Raw genomic sequence first — 24,133 nt, 5'->3', positions numbered from 1 at the left:
ATGGCTCCTCTGAGCTTCAGAACTAGTCTTGTTGGTCAGTGTTGGATAGGAGTTTGGAGGTGGGCACTTCTGAGCTTCAGAACTAGTCTTGTTGGTCAGTGTTGGACAGAAGTTTGGAGTTGGGCACTTCTGAGGTTCAGAACTAGTCTTGTTGGTCAGTGTTGGACAGGAGTTGGGCACTTTTGAGGTTCAGAACTAGTCTTGTTGGTCAGTGTTGGGCAGGAGTTTGGAGTTGGGCACTTTTGAGGTTCAGAACTAGTCTTGTTGGTCAGTGTTGGGCAGGAGTTTGGTGGTGGGCACTTCTGAGGTTCAGAACTAGTCTTGTTGGTCAGTGTTGGACAGGAGTTGGGCACTTCTGAGGTTCAGAACTAGTATTGTTGGTCAGTGCTGGACAGGAGTTTGGAGGTGGGCACTTCTGAGGTTCAGAACTAGTCTTGTTGGTCAGTGTTGGATAGGAGTTGGGAGGTGGGTACTTCTGAGGTTCAGAACTAGTCTTGTTGGTCAGTGTTGGATAGGAGTTGGGAGGTGGGCACTTCTGAGGTTCAGAACTAGTCTTGCTGGTCAGTGTTGGACAGGAGTTGGGAGGTGGGCACTTCTGAGGTTCAGAACTAGTCTTGTTGGTCAGTGCTGGGCAGAAGTTTGGAGTTGGGCACTTCTGACTTATCTGAGGTTCAGAACTAGTCTTGCTGGTCAGTGTTGGACAGGAGTTGGGAGGTGGGCACTTCTGAGGTTCAGAACTAGTCTTGTTGGTCAGTGTTGGACAGGAGTTGGGAGGTGGGCACTTCTGAGGTTCAGAACTAGTCTTGTTGGTCAGTGTTGGACAGGAGTTGGGAGGTGGGCACTTCTATCTGCTGCGTCTCCTGGAGTGTAGCCATGGCCTGGGCCTGGAGTTTGGAGAAGTGGTCCTACAGACAAGGGGAGACAAGTACATGTGAGAAGCGCAGACAAACTATTGGCTTGTGAAGCAGTGTGCGTAGGCCACATCAAATCCGAGACGGATAGCAGAAGCGAACATGGGAACGAAGGACTAATCTTTACCTGCATCACACAGGTGTAAAAAAACTCCCTCATCTGTATCTTTAGGGCTTTACCTGCCCCACATTCTCACCTGTATCTTGTCCTGATGCACACAGACGAGCTCCACACAGTGTACCAGGAAGTCCTGTATCTTTAGAGCTTTACCTGTTCCACACAGGTGTAAAAAAACTTCCTCACTTCTATCTTTACCTGCCCTACACAGGTGTTAAACCATGTCTCACCTGTATCTTGTCCTGATGTGCACAGACGAGCTCCACACAGTGCACCAGAAAGTCCACATACTCCGTCCTGTATCTTTAGAGCTTTACCAGTTCTACACAGGTCTAAAAAACCTTCCTTAATTCTATCCTTACCTGCCCTACACAGGTGTAAAACCATTTCTCACTTGTATCTTGTCCTGATGCGCACAGACGAGTTCCACACAGTGCACCAGGAAGTCCACATACTCCGTCCTGTATCTTTAGAGCTTTACCAGTTCTACACAGGTGTAAAAAACCTTCCTTATTTCTATCCTTACCTGCCCTACACAGGTGTAAAACCATGTCTCACCTGTATCTTGTCCTGATGCGCACAGACGAGCTCCACACAGTGTACCAGAAAGTCCACATACTCCGTCTCCTCCCTCTCCCACTCCTTGACCTTGGCCACGGCTGCTTGGTGCGACACTTGCAGCTCCTTGTAGGCCTCGTCTTTCTTAGCCTCCAGTTCCTGGTGGGTGAGGCGCATCTCCTGCAGCTGGTTCTGAACGTCTTGGACCTCGTCGGCATGCTTCTTGTACTCTCTGGCCATCATCTGGGGGCGGAAAGGAAAAGTATTGATTCAATATGAACAAAAATTCCTCCATATTCAGTCTTGTCTCAGTCAGTCTTGAGTATTACAAAGAAACAAAACACACTTCTCAATCTTTGTTAATTTTTGAAATCTGAATCCAAATCTTTTCCAAAGTAGTACAGGCAAACCCAAATAAACAAAACTCCTTTGACAGCTTCTATAGTTACATGGTTAACAGACCAACCAGCTACTAGTAAGAAACACTGCCCAACCTTTTTGGTGGAGGTACATGAAGTAAAGACAGTACAAAACTAACATCTTTGATATAGTCCATACTTCACTGCAAAGGTAGATTCTCGTAATTGATACAGCACCAACATGTCTTGTTTACATTTACTTTTCTGTTATCCATGCTGTATTCATGTATGTATCTGGTCTATTCCTTGTTTTAAAATTGTGTTTTGAGCATAGGGCTTTAAATAAGCAATGTGCCTCTTGCCTAATACTCAAAAAGATATAAAATCACTAGTCGCAGTTAGTTGTCATTTGTCTGACCTCCTTCTTGTGGTCCAGTTCCTCCTCAATCCTGCGCAGCCGGGTCTCCATCAGGCCAAGCTCCTCCTTCTTATCGTTTATCATGTCTGTGATCTGGGCAGATAAAACAACATGTCTGAGAATTTTGCATTACCAATGCCATCATCTCAATGTTGTAACTACTGTGCCATGGGTAGTCCTGTCTTCTGTAGGTTTTAGCGCTAGTATGCTCCTGAACCTCTTTTGACTCTATCCTAGCTCGACCCTCCATGAATACTCACCAGGATTTTTTCACAGTGTAGGGGCATCTTAGTGTGGCAAAGCCACATGGCAGGAGTGGGTATTGTACAGGGTCTTGGGTATCCTCACCCTGAAAATCTTTTAAATCATAACACTATTCCCTGCATTTTGAGGGTGAAATCTAATGAAATAAAGCCAACATTTTGCTACCTTTCTTAGAAAACAACAGAAAAGCTAGTACCCTGGTTAAAATACAGCTTAGGGGCCCAATTCACAGCATAGGGGATACAGCGTAGCCGCCCCCTACACTCAACTGCGCTGGGGAGAACCCTGAGTATATATATATGTGATCTGCCCTGACTACAAACCTGTTCGAGTGACTCCTCCTCAGTGAGCCTGGCAGCCTCGATGCTGTGGCAGGTGTCTGCAATCTGCTTCCTCATCTGGATCAGGGCAGGCTGGAACACAAACAAACAAATAAATATTTATCCCCTGATTCATAGAGAAGATGACTGACTTCACAGCTGACTGTTGGTCAGCAGTATATATACAGATACACATACAGAAGCTGGTTTGTTGCACTGAATAGTGGTTATGTTGGCTAATACAGCTATACAGATACAGATCTTGATACACAAGTTGGTGTTATGCTAAAGGAGTTGGCCACACAGATACAGAAGCTGGTATGTTACGTTGAAAGGAGGTTATACTGTCTACACAGATACAGATACAGAAGCTGGTGTTATCACACCAAAGGATGGTTACCAGTATACCAGCTACTCTCATGTCCCTAATAAACATACCCTCCGGAATAAACATACCCCCCGGACAAATCGTCAATATCTAATAAACGTACCCCCAGGAATAAACATACTCCCCGGAAAATTACCAAATTGACATGTATTTAACTGTGAACATGCTACTTCTGTCCAAAGAAAAGGAGATGATAAGCAGGTAGGTCTTTTTATTCATTTATGCCTAAGAACCACATCAGTTAGTTCTATAAATGATGAGCTGAAGAACTATATAGATATCTTGTTCGAATCATGATGTTTTCTCAATTTTTTAATAAAAGGTATTAATTAATAAGTTGAAATTCGTAGTGAAACCTGCCTTAGGGTCACCTGAGTATAGGGGCCACGTAACTGGCCATGCGGTCAGTTTTCGTCGGTCCCTTGGATTTTTCCCGTTGACCTAAGCATTAAGAAATAGTCTATAGCGGTCACCTGTCGAATGCGGTCGCGGCCAGACGATTTTCAGTCCGGCCGCTATGCCAACACTGCCGTCACGGACGCGTGGCCGGCCGCGTTACGCTACGCTAAATAGTAAATTATCCACGAGTGGATCACGTTTTTTTTTCTGTACTACATCAGCAAGATGTCGGTTCAACTTGGACTCTTTATGAAGGAGACATTGAATAAAGGAAACATTATACAAAATTATGTGATTTTATGCGAAGTGTTGTTGAATTCACGTGGCGTTTTTTTCTCATCTCAGACTCTTTGCACTTCTACCCTTCTCTACATCGTCATTTCTGTGCAGACTGGAAGGCTATATGGGTAGATTTTACAAATAGACCGTCCGTTCATGTATCTGATTTTTTAGGCTCTTGAAATGCATGTGCGCTGTCACAATTTTCGTATTCCGCGGGCCAAAAATGGAAATCTCCGTCTTTCGGTTTTTCTCCAACATTGCGTCGCAGCAGCTGTAAACAAGGTCACTAGGGGTCACTGGACGACTCCACTTTTACCAAGGTAAAATATCGCAACAAGATTTCTGATGTGTAGCATAAAATACAGTGATTACGGTATAAAAACGATTAAAATCTATTAAATGAAAGTTAGTTATGTGAAAACTAGACTAAGGTTGATTTTTGCTAAGCCTACGTTAAGAAAGTTTTATTTCGACGTGACCATCTCGGCATAATGGCACATGCATCTACAAAGGAAAGATGTGGTGGTTTGATGCTTAGAAATGATTATGAACTTGCTGTTTTTACCGACGAATTCCTGTCGTTTGGGAGAATTTGCGGCGTCAAAACTCATATCACAAGAGAAACGAAGTTATAGTTGTTATTTTTACGTCCAGTATTTATTATGTGAACGAATCACTCTTCCGCCTCGCTGCCGAAAGCGCATGGAACCACAAGACCGGCGGGAAATTCCTCGTGCAAGATGCTGGTTTACGATGTAAACAGAGACTATAAACTACTACTAAATTAAAACTAAAAGTTATTTATGTAAAAATTGTATTTCAAAACGTCAGTGTGGTGTTTTATTTTCCCCCAAGAACAACATTTACTTCGTAGCGTCATAGCGAGATCGACCGAAATCACCGAAAGAGTACCGCGTACGCGTACACGCTCATGGAAATCCGTGCCGTTTCGCCCGAAAAATAGGGAATTTTGAGCAAAAATACCGCGGAAATATGGGCAGAAAACCTCCAAAATTCGATTCTTTGAGGTTCCTGGCTAAGCAAAGCCCCAATTTTCAGAAAAAATAAACGTACCGTCCAAAATAAGAACGTACCGGGTGGATTGTGAGACTGAAAAAAATAAACGTCCCGGTACGTTTATTAGGGACATGAGAGTATACAGATAAAGATACAGAAGCTATTATGCCAGAGGGTGGTTATACTGACTAAACAGATAAATACCTTGATGGTCCCTACGAAGTCGACCATGGCGACCTGGTTGGCCGTGCTCCCTGCGTTGAACACAAGGCGCATCTCGTAGTCCATGCCGTGTGCGTTCTCGGCGGTCGGGGGGATGAGCTTCAGCTGCCGTGCCAGCATGTTGTACTCCTGCACTACTGACTGCATCTGGGGAAGGGGAAGTCTTGTTCACTACACAACATGAGAACTAGAACCAGTAGACAGCACTTGTAAGAGATGCAAACATTTATATTCCAACAATGGGAAAGGCTTTGAAACAACATAGCAGGTAATGCATGTTGTACTCCTGCACTACCGATTGCATCTGAGGGGGTTGGAAATAAAGTCTTGTTCACTAAACAACTTGAGAACTAGACACAGTAGACAGCACTGAAGAGGTGCAAACATTCCAACACTGCGAAAGGATTTAAAAGAACATGGTTATTCTTCGACACAACTGATTGCATCTGGGGCAAAAACAAGCATGACACCTTAACAGCATTTGAAAGGTTAACAGCTAAGGAATAAACCTAGTATTAAAATCAAATTAAAGCTTGAAGTGTATAGCATGGGGAGAACATGGCATGTTACACTTAAATATTCCTGCACCAGTTCTTGCCTACAAGTTGTTTAACCCTTGCAAGACTGGGAACAACGCTAAACTGGATAGCATAAGTGAGGCTACATCTGAGAAAAACATGGATTATGAATATGACATATTCCTTCACTGCACAGCTTTAGAATGAAGTAAGCAAACAAACAAACAAACAAACCTGTTCCCTCTGCTTGGACTGTTTCATCTCCAGCTCCCAGCACTGCTGCTCCAGCCGCTCGATCTCCTTGTTGAGGTCGTCTAAGGTCACGCTGAGCTGCTGGCGCTGGCGGTTCATCAGCTCCACGTCCATCGGGGAGAACTCCTGCGTGTCGAAGATCTGCTGCAGACGTACATTCTCTTTCTGCTCTGTCTCAAGCTCCTGGCCTGCAGAGACAGGGATTCTTTTTAAACAAGAGAACAGGGGCGCTGTGCCCTCATGCCCTGACCATGCGCTTACCCTGGGCAGCAGATCCTCTGGCAAGCATAAAATTCTGATTGACCAGAGATCACATGTGGCCACAGTCTTCAACTGTGACCTGTCTGATAGTAATCTAGGCCCCTAGGAATCCATAGAATGCAATATTTTAACTTAGAATTATAAAAAACTCCATACCCTGGCAGGGAGAACCCTATCTCCCCCAATTGGTGGTGCTGCTCCCTCTTGCAATTTTTTTGTAGAAAAATCTCTGGTTCAAGAGATTGAATCTATCTTCATACACTGTGTCAAGGGCCAGCAGTAGAAGTAGTACTAGTAGTAGTACTGTAGTAGCATCCAGTATTTGATTATACTGCTGCTGGGGTCCCTGACACAATGGTAAGCAGCAGTTGGATAGTCTTCACACTGCACTTCCAAGCGGCTCTGTCCAGTGGGCTCACCCTAGTTATAAGAGCAGGTTTTATGTCCTAACTCAGAAAGGTGGTGAACACATTTACTAGATAGTCCAATATTGCAAAACTGTGAAACTATCCTAAGACGTACGTTTGATTTGCAGTTCCTCCTCCAGGTGCGCACCGTTCTGCACCAGCCCACTCTTCGGGGAACCCTATAACTTTAAGAGCTACCAAATGGAGGCTACATGGGGGTGGTCAGGTTCACTTACACCTACAGTCATTAGTCTGACTAACAACTGAGAGGATGCGGGAGACAACTTTGAAACTATCCTAAGACGTACGTTTGATCTGCAGCTCCTCCTCCAGGTGTGCAGCGTTCTGCACCAGCCCACTCTTCTGGTGCTCCACCTTCTCCAGGTGGTCCTGCAGCTGTTTGGCATCTTCCTTCAGCTGGTCACGCAGGGTGGTGGCAGCAATCAGGGGGTCCTGGGGAGACACAGCAAGAGTTTACACTAAAATCCAACAAAAGAGCAAAAACATGATTTCATACATCTGTGAATAGTTTCATCAGGTTGGTATGTCACACACCTTTAAGCAGTGACATATTGCTATTGCTCTGAGAAAGGTGAAAGCCAGTCACCAAAACGCCAGTGTTTGTGTAAAAAGAGTCTGTTTATTCATGATTCGCTACAATTTACAGCCCACCAGAAACACCATCCGCTGTGTGTCGTCAGTGACAATAAGTAAGATCTGTTGAAAAACTTAGTTTTGCTCAGTGTCACTGCTGAAAGACTGAGTGGATACTGTCTGAAACGTCTGACCATTTCTAAAATCATATCCAGCTACTTGAGTTACTAATTGCATTATTTGACACCGTTATGATTGCATTCTGATCCATCTTTTACTGTCCTACCTCCTGCTTCTCCAGCTGCTCCAGTTCTTCCTGCAGCTTCATGTTCTCAGTAGCCAGAGTCTGCAGGTCCTCAGCCTTTATACCACTGGCTCCTGCGGACACAGTTATATCAGTCAATGATACATGTACAACCTATCAAAAAGCAGTAGACACATGTTTTCAGTGTGAGCAGGTCCTCAGAGCCTTTACACCATTGGCTCCTATGGACAGTTATATCGGTTAATCTTCATGTACTAACCAATCATCTGTAAGAATTGCCCTGAGGAAGGTGACAGTCACCAAAATGTCAGTTGAAGCAAATGAGAAGAAGCTGCAGACGACACTTACTGAGTTCGTCCTCCATCCTCTGGTCGTACTGGGACATCATGTCATCGTTCCCCTCCAGGAAACACTTGTACGCCTCGCTGCTGTACTCAAACAGGATCTGCAGGGGGGACAAGTAATATCATGCTTCGGTTCAATGTCACTTGCTTCCCTTTGGTAGCCTGGGCACCATCCGATTTCTACCAGGGCTCCTTACACTACCCTGACAAGAATCACAGATTGCAATGAAATGAGTCCCAGTAGTAATCGGATGATACCCAGCAGGGTTCGAAATACACATACTTAACTTGCAATTTGCACACAATTTTTGAGATTTGCATGTAAAAATATTCTGAACTTGCAATCTTGCATGTTGAAAATACCTGGCCTATAGTAAAAATACTGAAGCTACGCCTACGGTGCCTTTGTTTGTCTGACTGGGATCGTCACCGGTCGTCAGTAGGAGTTATATATAATCAAATTTGGCTGGCTGCAAAATTACATGCTGATTATGTGGATATCTTTAAAAAAATTTCAAGTTCTGTCTATACTTTCAAGCGCTGATTTCTGTCCGTCAAATGTGACAGAATGGGCAAAATTCTTATCTGTCCTGCGCAGCAAAGTTCCACCAAAGGATGGAATGACGGATGCTGGCTAGACTATTGCAGAATAGACTAGTTGTATTTTGCATGTAAATTTTTCAAATTGCATGTAAAATTTTTGCCAACTTGCAATTTTGCATGACGTAGCAAAAAAAAAAGGATTTCACTCCCTGCCCAGGCTATCCTTTTGTTTGGTGGTGAACAGCACTAACAACATATCGTTGACTATACAAACTTTGGAAAGTAAAGGTAGCTGACAGCTATTCTTACATGTACATAACAAGATAGTATAAATTTCTAGTCCTATTATGTCACTGAGAAAGCAGTACCTTGGCAAGAAATTATGCTTTACAATATATATCTAACCTACATCAACATATGCTTTTCAAGCTTTTGCTCCATAACTTATTGAAATTAAAGCTCACTGCTGTACTAGTACTATTACCTTGTTTTCTGAGTTGGACTCGAAGTCCTCGTTGAACATGAGCTTGTCTCCATCAACCCTCATGGAGTACTGGAACAAACAGTGCACAAAACAACTTAATTAGTACAATCTTGTTACACAAACATTGGGCAAAAAGACTTCAGTGTATGTCAGACAGTGTGTACATGTGTTTTGTGCATTTTTTGGGGGGAGGGGGCATGTGTTTAAACTTTGTATGTATGTATGTATGTATGTGTGTGTGTGTGTGTGTGTGTTTGTGCGCACGCGTGTGCATGTTTCTGTGTGCGTTTGTGCACGCATATAGGTGAGAATATACTTGTATTACCTTGAATAACTGCAGTAACCAGTGCAAGAGCTTCCAAGATGTGAGGCAAGACACATGTACATGTATGTGTGTGCTTGTGTAGTGTTATAGGTTAGGGTACAGGTTAGGGTATATTACCTTGACCAGCTGCAGTAGCCAGTGCAGAGCTCCCAGAATATGAGGCCATGTATGGGGGGTTCCGATGGTGAACATCTGACTCTTACTGAGGGGGAAGGGATATCTGCAAATACAACACACACACACGAGTCAAACAGTGTCATGGACATCATCAACAACATTCAGTAGGAACAAGGAGGGTGGAAGTTTATGTTTTTACACTTGGCTTGCTGATATTTCTCACAAATGTCTGTGGACAATGTTTGTGAGAAATATCAGTGAGAATTTGCAAGCCAGACTGTGGTCCATGCTTATGTATAGTATTCATCAAATGGGAAGGCCACTACCTCTAGCCCAAACATCACAAACACACAACATCACAAACACTTAATTTGCTAGTCTAAAGTCTCAATTAAAAGTTTTTACAAATCCTGGAAAGAAAGAAAGAAACAAGGAAAGAAGGAAGGAAGGAGAGAATTTGGAAGGAGGGAAGGAAGAATGGAGGGAGGGAGGGAAGGAAGGAATTAGGAAGGAATGAAAGAAAGCAAAACATCAATGCAACTTAGTTGACTTTATGACCTTTTTCACACCTCTGAAGTGAACTGAACTTTACACCTCATGATCTCACCTGAGATCCTTGAAGATCCTAGGTATCTCTTCTTCAAACTTCTTGAGGATCTGGAAGGAAGGGTCGAGGAACTGGCCGTACAGGAACTGTACGATGGCGGTGAAGAGTTTTGTGGTGGGAGGCGACATCAGTTTCTGGGAGATCTGGTGGGGGAAACCCTGCATGGACAGGAACTGGACAACAAACAAAAATGTCTTGTTAGGGACAGGAACTGGACAACAAACGATAATCTGGTGAATAAAAATGCACCATGGGAGGGGTGGATACTGGTAGGGAAAATTCTGGTCAGCCAGGTATGTTCCAGGTTCAGAGCATCAGGTCCAGGTCCGGATCTGTGAAAACTTGTGAATGGGTGATACGCAAAACAACGTTCAGTTACGCTACAAACCGGCATTTTGATTTGAGCCATAAACTGTTTGCTGGCGGACAGCCGTATTATAGCTTCTGAGTCTCTTCTGTCCCATCCGCAGAGAGGACTTAAGAGACTCAGGAGCTGTAGACTAAGTCTTTTCTTCCCTGCTCACCTCAATGATGTCTTTAGTCATCCTGTGCTGCAGACTCCGGTCGGACAGCTTACGGGGGTCCTTCATCGAGTCTCCAATACGACTCTTACCGTACGCACTGGAACGTCTGAAAGGAAACAAACCATTGTCAACAAATATACATCATTGGGGAAATTACAAGGGGGAGAATTGACCAGGAGTGGCACAACTAAGCAGGTATGCTCCTGATGTTGGTGGCCTGACGGATGCAAGGGAACTTCTCTTGGTCAGACACACACATAAATACACACGCGTAAACATGCAACTAAAGTAGTAAAACATGCAAGCTCACACACTGAGACTGACACACACACAAACAGAAACACACACGCGCGCACACAAACACACACACACAAACGAACACACGCACTGTGACGCACACACACACACACAAACGAACACACGCACTGTGACGCACACACACACACACATATACGCTCGCGCACACACATGCACTCACTCGCGCACTCACAAACAAAAGTTGTACTACCACTGTTACCTCTGACTCGCCCCCATGCCCATGCCCTTCCCCCGGATGTTGGAGGCCCGCGGGATGCCAGTGGAACTGCCCGTGGACAGACGGCCGAAGCTCTGCCGCCCGAAGCTGGACCACGGCCGCGGCACGGCGGACTGGCGATGGGACGAGCCGGTTGTACGCCGGACGTTCTGGCCGTTGTCGTTCTTCACCCGCATGGGGGCGAGGGACGAGCGGCCACTGCTGGCACTGGAGCGTCTCATGGTCACACTGAAAAAGGGACAGCTGACTTGAACTTGGTATGTTATGCTTATAGGGTGTTGAGCCGCTGAACCATGAACGTACTTAGTAATTGAAAAAAACAATTATGCTTGTCATGTGCAGGTAGCCTGGGTGAGCTGTAGCGAAGCCAAGTCACACTGTACAGCCGTGTGAAAAAGCTCAAAGCTTCATAATTTATCAGAAAATCATGTCAAATTGAGGATGACCAAGGAGCTTTTATTGGGATGACAGAAGAAGTCATAATTTTTTTTTTTCATCTCTATTTTTTCAGCGTGGATGTCAGAGTCAGACAACCCATATTTGCCACCTATAAACATTTATCGTACAGGGTTTAACTCGGGAGGCCTGTGGTAAATGTTGACCCTTGACGTTGTTTAGCCCAATAGACCGTATGCGGTAAAAAAAAACGTATCAAGGTTGTGTGTAAGCCCTGGGATTCTGGCATCCACGCTAAACAAATTATCTATGATGTTTTTTAACGCGCTCGTCTTTCATAAGTAATTTACCATGAAAGACCTAAAATGACAAGATTCTACAGGTTATTGGCACCTCGATGATACGGGAGATATCTCTGCTTTCTCATATTGCATAAAACAATTAGGAAGTATTGGAAATACCTGTGAAAATTGGAGGTTTTAGGCTAAAAAACGGCAGGAAATCTCTCGTAACTTCTGAATAACAGTCAAAAATGGCGCCGGTTCAAATTGTCCGCATGCGCACTACTGCTATCACGTGATCCTGGTAACTTTGTAAAACAGTTTGGAAGTAAACTGCTACGTGTCGCTTTTGAACTGTCTCCTGAACTTTTGAGTTGCATTATCAACGACCGTCTGAACAGTTGCAAGTGTAGTTTTGCACATTTAGTTGTTGAACAACTAAATGTGCAAAACTACACTTACAACTGTTCAGACGCAGTTGGATGTCACAGTTTCTTTATTTATCTTACACAAAACTGAAATGTCATCCCATCATTGGTCATGCGAAATATCAAAACATACAATAAAATGTTGATCATTTTAATGTTGTTAGTAAAAGGTTTATACTGAGCAGTGTTGAGTTGACGTTTTTCTTCACCTGTTGCTTTTCATCAGTTTATTGAGGTAAAAATTTGTTTTTGTTTTCTTACTTTTATCATGACAGGTTATTGGCAATGACAAGTTATTATGACAATGTGTGATTTAGAAATAACTTTAGCTTTTAAAATCCAGTGCAGTAACGGTTCTGCACCAAAGAAACTGTGGCTTTATATATAATCATAATTTGTAAGGCCATTTTTTTCCTTCACAATATTGACTTCCCCATATTTCTTTGTCTCATAGTCTGACATAATTTGAATATCATTTTGTTTCTTGTGACCATTCATAGAGAACCGGACAAAACAGTTTGGTAGTGAACTGCTAGGTGGCGCTTTTGAACTGTCTCCTGAACTTTTGAGTTGCATCAATGATCAATGGGCTTTATATAAAAGCTTCTTCGACCGTCTGAACAGTTTTATGCGTAGTTTTGTACTGTAATTATTGGTTGTGCAGGTCTGACAGTCATTTAGTTGTTGGGTGTCACAGTTTCTTTATTTATGTTACTTATATTTTGTCAATGTCATCCCATCCTTGGTCATGCGAAATATCAAAACATACAATAAAATGTTGATCATCTTGATGTCGTTACTAGAAGGTTGTAAAAGTTAAACGTTACCGAACAGTATGAGTTGATTGTATATTTTTTTCTTCATCATCATCTAGTTGCATTTCATCGGTTTATTGAGGTAAAAAAAGGTATTCTTTTTACTTTTATTATGACAATGTGTGCTTTAGAAATTCCTTTTGAAATTCAGTGCAGTAACGGTTCTGCACCAAAGAAACACAACGGCCATGATTAAATACCTAATGCTTTGCAGGACCATTTTTTCTTCACAATATTTACTTCCCCATATTTCTTTGTATTGATTTGAATTTATTAATTTGAATATCATTTTGTTTCTTGTGATCTATTAATAGAAAACCAGACAATTTAGGCAATCCTTTACCTGTTCGGGAATTTGGATCTTGTCCTGAAAATAAATGGTGAGAAACGGAAAAACAGAGCGGTCGGGAAACGTCACGATCGTCCCTCCCTACATCTGCTCGGAGATTATGCAAATGAGTCATCTGACCCGTGTTTGGGATCTAGCCACAAGATGGCGGACAGTTCAAGTTTTGTGTGTGCGTGATGCTGAGGTTTCAGCTACTCTGCGCTCCATCTGAGGGGAAAACTGGTGAAATAAAGACAAGCAAGGATGCTCTGCCCCATCTGCGGTTGCTGGGTGGATTCTGAAGAGCGTCTGCACGAGCATTACCTCAGTAACTGCCCGGGAAATCCAGGTGAGAAAGCGCTTTTGCTTTGCCTCGCTTTGTGGCGAAGTTGTCGTCGTCGTAACCGATCGTGCTTCTTTTACCAGGAGGTTTAAAATGTCTACCTGTGTCTTTGGCCTTTCTACCATAAGCAGTACAAGACTACGATTAAGAAATAGAAAGAAAAAAAACTTTCATAAAATTCAATTTCTTACTGGCTTTCCATAGCTTCGTTCCAGTTTCATATCCAATTATGAAAAAAAAAAAAAATTGTGTCGATCATGATCGATCATGGTATTTTCAGTTGATAGCATTTTGATGATTTTGTTGCACGAAGTAGTTGAGTTGACGAAGGTATCAAAAGCTGAATTTTTAGGTGAGAAGACTGACCCTAAAACACATGTCCCTGCTCACATGTGTGCTGACATAATTGTGGCCAGGTAAAGCCATGTCATGTCATGAATTTTTAATGGCCACTTTGTTACAATAACAGGTGCTCATTTCCCTGCGGTCAGGTTTCTTTGTTAACAGGTTGTTAGTTGAAGTTGTAACTTTTACCTGTACGGTATATACCTGTAGTTCAGGTAGTTAAATCTGATATTCTGGATGATTGTACAGATGAGACTATTAAAACGGATAACGGGAGGGGCCCCGAGTTCGCCACTTTTTTCAATAAATCATCGTTTTCAAACAGAAGTTTAATGACCCTCTCTGTGATTGGTAAATATATCGGCATATCTTATGTTGATCTTTTTTTTGCACGCGTTACCATGGTGATTGATCGAACGTAGAGGTCAAGGGTCAATCAGCAACTTTCCGACGTAAGATGGGGCGTATGTTCTAAGGGTGTACCCTGAGTTCGCCACTTTTACAATTGGTCAGAAATCGTTAAAAATATACATTGAAAATGTTTTCAAGGTATTGAATTCTATTCTATGACTTACCACTTTCCTGTTACAGGGAATTAAGTCAATATTTTGCAGCGCATCTGAATGAAACACGCAAGTTATGGAGACATATCGAAGTCCATCTTCTACGACCACGTGGTGACGTTCTCCGCAGAACGCGGTCACTCGGGGTCAGCCGCATATCGAGAAGCAGTTGCAAACCTTCGTAATCTTCATGTGTGTGATAGACGTTTGTACAACATTTGTTAATAAAGAGGATAATATATAATGAGTTTGAAAAGCCTTTGGATTGAGGCGTTGTGCAATTTGAAAGAAACAACATGCGCCGCACGTCCGCCGGGGCACCGAGTCGGCACGTTCGATATCGCGATACCATCATACCGCGGCCAATCTTATTCGCTCTATTCATTGAGACTCGTTATGTTTATCCGCTGCTAATTACTGTATGCTGAAGCTATTGTTCCTTTATTGACATCAATGGAGTGCTCTTGATTACAAACGTATTCAGGCAACAACAAAAATCCCGACAACTACCGCTGAGTATCACGGCACGCAGTAGCGCGTTGGTATAAAAAGTTTTTGGGTCACGTAAAATCGATCCAGGTGCCAAATCGTTCCAAGAAACTTATGCACCTTTCGTTACAACTTGAACGGCGTGCTGCGGCTATATCCAAGCGGGTAATCATCAGTTTGCAGTGCAACCATCATAATGTGTACAGGGTTTTGCATCCTTCTCACGGCAAAATGTAACCCGATATATTTGTGTCAAAGGTCTATTCCGGCGGCCGACAACACTAGAGATGAAGGGGTGCGAAATCTAATATATCACTGTTGGCAAAGATCCGGATCCTGGAACGAAAGATTCTACAATAAATAATAAAAAAGATTGCTGTCAGATTTGTGGTCGACTTGTCATCTGTGTACTGTACCCGTACTGAGACGATTGGTATCGTCTTCAAGGTCGTCTTTGCATTAGTTTACTATGACTCAGGCGGGCCGACCACACTACGGTAAAAGGGGTGGGATTAATTCTAACGGGAAGTATCCTAATAATCCCGACATATGTTCTAAGCCAACATGCAGTCATTGAACTTTGACATACTACCATAGTAAGAACAGAGAGGGACACAGCATAACAATATCTATTTATTTATCTATACAACAAGTAACAAATGCGGTAATGGTTCATCCCATTTTCCCGCCAATTACGCTTCTTTCAGCGCTTGACTGAAATTTTGCCTCCGTTACAACGTCAAGAGTACTGTCTTCCAGAATGGTAAGCTGATGTGCTTTCTTTTTTTAATTGTTTAGTGATTTTAGATATATTTTCAAGAAAACAAAAGGGCGTACAAGCTCTCATTTAGAGGTCTGTGTATCAAGACATTTTCTTGCAAAACGTCCTCTGAACCGCATACCGAAATATTGACACTGACCCTTTGTTTCGTTAACAGAAACTGTCCCTACAGACGTTTCACTATTTCGACCAAGCTGTAAGGCTGGTAGATTGTGAGAGTGCCCCGTCACTGCGACTGCGGCCATACCATCGGCCGGGTGCTCCGAAGGCCGGCATCATGACCTATGCCCACATCAACGGCGAGTGGATCAAGGTCGGATGGATCCGTGAGGAAGACCGGGTGGCGGTGGAGGAGTTTGCCCGGGGTGAAGTGCAGCACCTGGTGGTGAAGCTGAAGGAAGCTTACGTCAAGAGGGGCTTCTGCGTGGTTAAGGTCCACCTGCGACGCCGGCACTAGACTGTCATCATATGCTGCCTACTGTTATAATAATCTTACTTATATAATTTTGTAGCAATATTACCGATATTTCTTGAAGTTTCTAGTATTATACTTTTTTATGATTTCTTAATATCCACTGTAGTATCTCAGCATGGATTAGTATCAACTAGTATCAAATCTTACAGTTATTAAACTTTTTTATACTTGTTACTGCAATCTACTGTCAATGCGTTATATTTCTAGGCATGTTAACAAGCAAAATATCTATCATGAATTATCCTATGTATTGAACATGGAAACGTGACAGAGACAGACAGTCTCATGTCAAACTGGTAATTGTAATTATTCTGCTATTGCTATGTGATGAACTTCAACAAGTTTTTCTTTTGTGCTGTTATTCGATGAGCTTGAAATGAAACGAACTGCAAAGCCGATAAAAGGTAAGTGCTCGGTTGCCGTAGACAATTGATAAGCTATGTGTCTAAAAGAACAGAATGAATTGACGGAAGATTTCGAGTCAGTTAGTCGACCAGGGAGTTGAACAGAGGAGGTGAGCTGAGTTCCCGGCGTACGGAAAGTCTGGTCACTGTGTTTGTTGTTTTAGCCCTGACTGGTGCTACAGTTCCAGCGTCATCCAAGAAGAACATGAATTTATCCTTCGGTCACATATTCTTCTTCAGTCCCAGTAGTTGACATCACGTACCCGCTGGCCCACACTGGCGGCCTACGGCTCCTTGTCCCTCTCTGTAAATGCAGAAAATCTAGTTAATTCATAGGGATAAACTCTTTGCTGAAAAAAGACAGTGATAAAAAGTCTTGAAGTTTCAATCTGTGTTTTAGCGGTAACGTCTCGTAAGATCATCACAATTCGGGATAAAAAACAGGCTATGACAATCCCACTAATAATATCAGTGTGACCATACATACCAATGACAAACTGGAAGTGGTGGCTACGGTCAGCTCCTCGTCCTGCTTCTCTCCCTCTTCGCTTCTCTTACGCTTCTCCTTCTTCTGTTCTTCAGGCAACTTCTGCCGCACTTCTCTCTTGCGCTTCTTTTCAGTACGTGGGTTCTGTGCCTTGTCTTCGTTCTCTTTCTCCTCACCTCTTTCTTCTTCTGTTTTTCCTTGCCCTTTGTTCTTCTTTTTGGCCAGTCTTTCCTCTCTCTTTTTCTTTTTCTCCACTTGTTCTTGTAGAACGTCTTCCGTCGTAAAGACGCGTGCTGTTTTGATAGCTTTTGATACCCTTGTCCTCTCGACTACCTGTGGTGGTACTAGGAGGTCTGAGAGGCTCGCTGGAATCATTCTGCCCACCAGGGCGTTGGCGCGTGGTGGGCCGCATACCTGGCACCCGGGTGTCTTGCAGGGCTGGCATGACGTCGACGGTGCGTGGGTGACTTCGGAAGACGTGGGTGACGGTGCGTGGGTGACATCTGCCACTGGCTCTCCCACAGCCAACCATCTCCTGCTGACTGCACCCTTATTGCAGGGATACATCCCCGTAGACTCGAAACCTTTCTTAACCGTACACATTGTGAAGGACTTTTCATAAGCAGCCTTTAAAACCTTGCTTATATTCCTCTTACTCAGCTGGAAAGCCGCGTTTTCATACATCAAACCTTGGACTATGCTGCCGAGGGTGTCCTTGAGACTGCTGAAACATGTCATATCCAGGGGCTGTAGGAAGTGTGATGTGTGGGGAGGTAGGCCTAGTAGGATAATGTCCTCATCCATAGCGGTTTGAATTGTTTTAACAGAAAGATGTGCCTCGCATTGATCCAAGAGCAGCAGGACTGGGCGTTCGTTTGTCAGGCTGGGGATGTAATGGTAACAGAACCATTTCTCAAAAAGTTGCTTATCCATAAACCCTGCGTCGGAGACGGCATAGAGTGTGTTGTCTGGTCCGGTTTGGGAGTATGCTCCGCTTGGGAAACTCTTTTTGTAGATAATCATGGGGGCTAAGGTCTTCCCTTCCGCAGTTATGGCGATGTGAAACGTCACCCGGTCTTTCGTTCCAGAGCTTGCAGAGGGTACGCCCCTTACACCTTTCGGCACTAGCACCCTTCCCCGGTTCATTTGCATGGATACACCTGTTTCATCACAATTATGAATGAGATGAGGCTTTTTTCCAAGTCCGTTGTCTTCCATTATCCTCGTGTACATGTTAAAGAATTCGTCCACGACAGCTTGGCTGGACATCCTTGCCCTCTCCCTTGAAAGTGGGTCTTGGGCTCTTGCGGCGATTCTGGGGTGTCGTTTCTTGAAGCCACGCCACCACTTTCGTCCTGCCACCAGCTTCCCTGTTGCCTCGCAGCCGCGGAACTTTGGCGTTAAACCATCTGTGGTACAGCTTCTTGCGTGAATCTCCCCCGCAAGGGCCTTGAGAATGGGTACAGATATGGGATGACCCCATTCAGCCATTTGTGTTATGTACCCTACCAGAGCCGTTTCTTCCTCATCTCGCAAAGCCGTCTGGCCACCTGTTGTTAATGGATGCCTGCCTTTAAGGTGGTCGGTGAGTGTTTTCCTTGGTACTTCGTACACTTTTGCGGCCTTATTGGGAGTGAAGTCACCCTTCCTGACTGACTGAATGGCCTTCTCCATTTGTGAGGGGTCGTACCCCATATACTTTTTGACAGGTGTTGTACCTAACCCATTTACCTGAGTGAGGTCCATATTCGCTCCCTGCACAGAGGCTAAATTGGAGTCAAGAAAGAAGAAAAATACATAAATTCATCACCTTATTGTGACACATCGTACGGTACGAAATACTAGTACTGAGGACATGATGAATGATTTTTTTTTTAATTTCACAAATATTATCCGTGATATATTCCGACGCCGTGAAACAATGTATTTTTATTCGGAGGAATTTTTATCCCCCCCCCCCAAAAAAAACGAGATTAAAATAAGGTACATCACGCCAGGGCCCCTGCGAAATGTAGTGAACTCTTCCTATGAAGTATAACATTACCGCTAAAAGGCAAATATTTGTGTCAATAGCTGTTGATTATTTAACCTAACCTTACAAAATAAGTGTTTTGCTTTATTTTCCTGTTTAATAGAGCTCAATAGTTTGCAGTTATTTTATCCTTTAACGATATAGTTTTTATTGATCACACATTAGTTATTCCCCCCATGAATGATGCAATCACGCGGAATGGTATCTGCCGTGATCACGTGAAGGTCACTATTTGACCCCGTATGCCGGCTGACCGTGACAGGCGGAAGTACGGCCAAATGCGTCGATCGATATAGATTCAGGATGATGACAGAACATTAACAAACAAGTAAGTTTCGACAAAGACACCGATTAACCCTCCCTGAGCCATCGGACGTTAGATATGAATATGATATATGTTCTTCCAGAAATGGAAGGTGAAACTGAAGTATAAGGGAGGTTGTTGTTGGTGTCCTTCAAATTGGTCGGACGTACAACATCACTTTGTGGGTACTTCCACTCGTTGTTGACGATGTAAACTTGCTTTCACTAAGCTTTTATCTAGTCGACGACTTGACTTGAACGTTTAATTGTAGGAAATATGAGGAGATCTTACCTGTTTTACGTCTTCATCCTCACCTTGGCGTATTCGAACAGGTCGAAAATGACAGGTGTTCGATGATGAGTTTTGCGTTCGAATTGGAAAAAGAGTCGGTCAAATCCATGAAAAGAAATGATTAAAGAAAGCACAACACGACATACTTAAGTATTCATCTTTATTCCACAGGTTATGAAGACACTTAAGCTGCTCCTTGACTTGTTCTTTAGTGTATAGCACCATTTTTCTCATATAAAACAGTCGATCATCGGGAGACAGTCGCTGTCGCCAGGCACCCGGCCCAGACGTGCGCTCCGTGCCGCTCGTCCCACTTTCCATTTTCTTCTCCATAGATCGTCCTTATTGTAGATATGCAGAAGCTTGTGTATGCATATTGTACTTTGGTGTTCCATGTTAAGATTAACCACAAAAGTAATATCAGAATCTTTCCTGTCCATTGTAGAAAATTTAAAAAAGTTAAAGTGGCGAACTCATGGAACAGTGGCGAACTCGGGGCCCCTCCCGTTACACCTGTCGTTAAATAGCACTAGCATCACCTGTTAGTGACTGATTCCTTTTAAAACACCTGCTGGAATTGTGATGCTTTCTTTCATAGTTATCATCAGTTGACAACACTTTTTATTATCTACAAAATAGGTATTTTAGTAAGTTTTCTCTGATGACATCCTCAGAAAGTTAAACTTCCAAGGGTTTTGACAAAAATGGTCCAACTTTTATCCAAAGCATCTGAACTTAAACATCATATTAGGTACCAAATGGTACACTTACAGTAATTTCCCACACAATACAAAAACCGTTAAAACTCCATACCCAATTTATCCTTATTGAACATTATCATCATTGTTACAGTTGCAGGCATACTTTCATGGTGACCTACACACTCACATGTAAGTTTATACCAAATCTCAGCCATATTTTAGCCTCCTCAGACAGCAGAAGTCATATTCTACTGTAACATACAGGCATACTTTAATTACTTTCCCATGTAGAATACAAAAAAACGGCTAGAAATCTACGGAATCTTATGAATATAGCTTTCTTGCACATTAGAAGTATATTGAGCATTCAAGTTACAGTTGCAGCAACATTTTCCCACCTAGCATATATAAAAACCGTTAGAAGTTTATCCTGATCAGTCCAAAGTTTATCCCCGTTCTGACAGGTGGGTTTGCTCAGCACTACGGCGGCATGTTCACCCTGTTTGCACAACCTGTCTGCACGCTCCGCCGGGGAAACTCGTTATTGAATTAATTGTTTACCTAATTTGAATCGCCTGCCAGGCGGTTATAGCACACCTGGACTGTTTGTATTGAGATGGTAGAGTTTAGAGAAGAATCCTCTGTTAGATCTCCAAGTAGAGTAGATAAAGATCTGACTAACTTTCTAGTGTTTTATGTCTGTTTTTGTAACATTCTTTCAGTAGTACTAGTCATGGTTCTTCCAGAGCTTGCGCATACTCAGAAGGGGCCCCCTACATTGTGATATGAGCCCCTAGGCTGTGTTTCAACCAGCATAGGGGGCTTTTCTGTTGTTTGAAACGTCTGACCATTTCCAAAATCATATCCAGTTGCTAGATTGACTGCTTCTTGGCATATTTTATTACATGGATGTTTTATCTTCATCGATGGGCTTTTCTGTTGTTTTGCAACAAAGGTAAAAAAAAATGTTGGCTTTGTGTAATTTAATTTTGCCCTCCACATGCAGGAAATGGAGTTTATGAAGGTTATAACTGTAAAAATTTTCAAGGGGAGGATGCCAATACTAGTAGACACCCCTGCAATGCTCACCCCTCTGCCGCAAGCTATGATGCCTCACCAGCTAAGATGCCCAGGCCCCTACACCAAGAAAAAATCCTGATGATGTTAATGCCCTGCCCAGGCCACACCACGAGTTCAAATGAGGACAGGCAACAGAGTTTATGAGTAGCAAATTCCTACACATGTGCCAAGGTAGAAGTGCTGCTGCCCTGTGTGACTCAGGGTGAACTCTTTAAGCTGCTAAAGTTTATGTACGATTTAGGTCATGCAGAGTTCTTTTACTCTTATAATACTCTTCGGCTTAACTGTGAAGACATGGAGCTGAAATTGATGTGGAAGCCAGACTACACAGTTAATACTGTCTAGTGTTGTCATGTATCACATGTGGTCTGCAGATGTACTCTCAAAGTCTAGGGCCAGGCAAATTTAGCCTGAGTATCATCCTGGTTAGTTTTACCAGGGCTCCCATACTACATTATGAGAGCCCCAGAAAACCAATAAGGCTGATACTCAGGCTAAAGCTAAAGAAAATTTAATTTCATGTTCAATTATTTTCTTTTTTTTAAAGTCAACATACATGTGTGTTAATAAATCAGGTAGATAATGATAGCCTAAACAAAAGGTAAATGAGTCTTCCAGGTTATACTAAAAAAAAACAAAACAAGACAATCATTGAACCCCCAAAATCCCCTTTATGGCCAAGAAGAATCTGATGGTAATCATTAACAAGTTCTGGTGCAGGGGTTAATCTGAGGTCAGGTGTTGTGCTGGCAGCTCCAGTCATGAATCATGTTAACACAGCTCAGTAACCAAGGATGTGACAAGGCTGGTACAACAGCCACTGGTAGACATATAAGCTGTGGTATTGGGTAAAAGGTAAAGATAATAAAGGTAGTTTTTGTAAGGCTGTAGGGACAGTGGGTTGTTATCCACTAGGGTGTGTTGTTTGGAGGCAGAGCCCATCTCTCTCCTCCCACTGCCTTTTACCTCCCCAACCAAAGTCAGGCACCCATTATTACACCATGGGTGGAGTGAGGAAAGTCGTGTTAAGTGCCATTTGCAAGGGCAAAAGATCGGTAGCACAACAGGATTGAAACCCAAGACCTCTGGGTTCTGTGCCAAACAACCTGCAGTTATGCCACAAGACCCCACCAGTATTTTGGCTTTTACTTTTTTAGTTTTACACTATTGAAAAGAAACTGCAATATGGTATGGAGTTCCTAGAGGGTGCAATATTCAGCCTCCTTCCCTGCATTAGGGATCTCAGGAGCAGTATAATCAAACAATGGATAGGAAAGGAAAGCTTCCAAATTGTCAAGCCTAAAACCAGTGTGAATCCAAAAAAACAGCATGAAAACTTACAGCTGACTTTGTGATGATTTCTGGATGTACCGCCAGGTCAGCACCTTGTGGTTGCATTGTAAAGTGGCACCTGTTGGCTCAAAACCGTCGTTGCTTCTTTTTTGTCTGCTCTTGAAAAGGGGGGACAAACTGGTGATTAAGAGTTAATGGGTTGGGTTGGAGTTCTTTGTGTGGCATTCTCACTCTGAGCTGGAGAAATAACACTTGAGCCTTTGTCCCTTTGTCAGCAGAAACACGACGGCCATGATAGTTATTGTAACAGTGACACAGTTATAGTCCAACCAAAACAGGTCAGGTTTTGAAGACTGATACAAGGACAGGTGCCAGTGTCAGCGCAAGGCCACACCACCTATGGTTGTATGGGTAACATCTGTAAACATGTTGATGTTGGCTTCTGGCTAGGTCTTCCTCAAGACAACAACAACAAATTTCATTCTTGCTGACCGGTTGCAGCAACCAAGAGGTCACAGTGAGCCATTCACCCGTGGTACAACATCATGCCGGATTCAGTTGTATTGACTTGTAGAGCAACCTCAGATAACATTATCACAGATCTAGAGAAACTGTCACAAATTGAGCACAGAATAATCAACTAAGGTTTATAGATTCAGATAACCTTATTTTTTTTGCACCAATTCACAAGACTCAGGGTCTCCTGGAGTTGCCATACATATTATTACTACTGTTAGTACACATAATAATGTAGCATTAGAAGAGAAAGTGTGGTCAGAAGGAATTAGAAAAAGCTATTGGTCATTATCTGGTCATTATAATGATTATAGGCCCTATATATGTAAATATTCATATACTCTAATGAAGAGAAACTCTTGTTTCTGTCTCAGGTAATGTTGCTGAAAATCGACTAGTTCTTACGGATTTCTGCTAACCTGGTATCCAGCCCTATATAGCTCTCGAGTCTCTTATGTCCTCTCCGCAAATACATATCTCTGCAAATAGTATGTATTTGCCAAGACTCAGAAGCTATAATATAATACGGCTTGATACCAGGCTAGATTTCTGCAGCAAAAGGTTGTATGTCAGACTCTGTCTTCAGCTACAAGCCATCGATGTAAATTTAATAAAGAAGATCACTTCTAGCATGCAGTTTATTGATGTACAATGTCCCAACCCTTTACTTTCCCATCATAAAGTCATCATTGTTTAGCTGTTTACCATCACTGGAAGCTTACAATCAACAGTTTGCAGAGGAGGAACGT

At 43.0% G+C, this 24,133-nt stretch overlaps 3 protein-coding genes across 3 annotated transcripts in view; 1 reads left to right on the top strand and 2 right to left on the bottom strand.

The window, feature by feature from the left end:
• Nucleotides 1-669: 669 nt before the first annotated feature.
• Nucleotides 670-12,008, bottom strand: LOC118422686 (kinetochore protein NDC80 homolog). The gene is made up of 15 exons (XM_035830381.1): nt 11,890-12,008; nt 11,015-11,260; nt 10,498-10,603; nt 9,974-10,146; nt 9,367-9,469; nt 8,925-8,993; nt 7,902-7,998; nt 7,575-7,666; nt 7,003-7,147; nt 6,009-6,214; nt 5,239-5,403; nt 2,952-3,041; nt 2,365-2,457; nt 1,588-1,830; nt 670-905 (listed from the first exon to the last, which is right to left on the bottom strand). Exons 2-15 carry the CDS (start codon nt 11,251-11,253, stop codon nt 798-800), a joined length of 1,929 nt encoding a protein of 642 aa, XP_035686274.1. The 5' UTR covers nt 11,254-11,260; nt 11,890-12,008; the 3' UTR covers nt 670-797.
• A 1,412-nt stretch (nt 12,009-13,420) lies between these two features.
• The window catches only part of LOC118422283, a 45,068-nt gene continuing 34,355 nt past the window's right edge, over nt 13,421-24,133 (top strand). Inside the window, exon 1 of the mRNA XM_035829802.1 lies at nt 13,421-13,629. Coding sequence (XP_035685695.1) covers nt 13,545-13,629 — 85 coding nt within the window. The 5' untranslated portion in view covers nt 13,421-13,544. The remainder of the gene's footprint in view (nt 13,630-24,133) is intronic.
• LOC118422811 lies at nt 14,245-20,304 on the bottom strand. Its single transcript, XM_035830586.1, has 2 exons — nt 17,168-20,304; nt 14,245-16,984 (listed from the first exon to the last, which is right to left on the bottom strand). The coding sequence occupies exons 1-2, from the start codon at nt 18,911-18,913 to the stop codon at nt 16,892-16,894; spliced, it is 1,839 nt and encodes a 612-aa protein (XP_035686479.1). The 5' UTR covers nt 18,914-20,304; the 3' UTR covers nt 14,245-16,891.

The sequence above is a fragment of the Branchiostoma floridae genome, chromosome 9, assembly GCF_000003815.2.
Source record: "Branchiostoma floridae strain S238N-H82 chromosome 9, Bfl_VNyyK, whole genome shotgun sequence".
NCBI classification, from domain to species: Eukaryota; Metazoa; Chordata; class Leptocardii; order Amphioxiformes; family Branchiostomatidae; genus Branchiostoma; species Branchiostoma floridae.
This window is presented reverse-complemented; position numbering and strand designations above follow the sequence as displayed.

Coding starts and splice junctions, on each gene's coding strand:
- LOC118422686 (XM_035830381.1), bottom strand. CDS start 11,253: ATGAGACGCTCCAGTGCCAGCAGTGGCCGCTCGTCCCTCGCCCCCATG. Junction 7,148..7,574: donor AGCAGCTGGAGAAGCAGGAG/GTAGGACAGTAA, acceptor GTGTCTCCCCAG/GACCCCCTGATTGCTGCCAC. Junction 6,215..7,002: donor GGAGGAGCTGCAGATCAAAC/GTACGTCTTAGG, acceptor CTGTCTCTGCAG/GCCAGGAGCTTGAGACAGAG.
- LOC118422811 (XM_035830586.1), bottom strand. CDS start 18,913: ATGGACCTCACTCAGGTAAATGGGTTAGGTACAACACCTGTCAAAAAG. Junction 16,985..17,167: donor CCACTTCCAGTTTGTCATTG/GTATGTATGGTC, acceptor CTGCATTTACAG/AGAGGGACAAGGAGCCGTAG.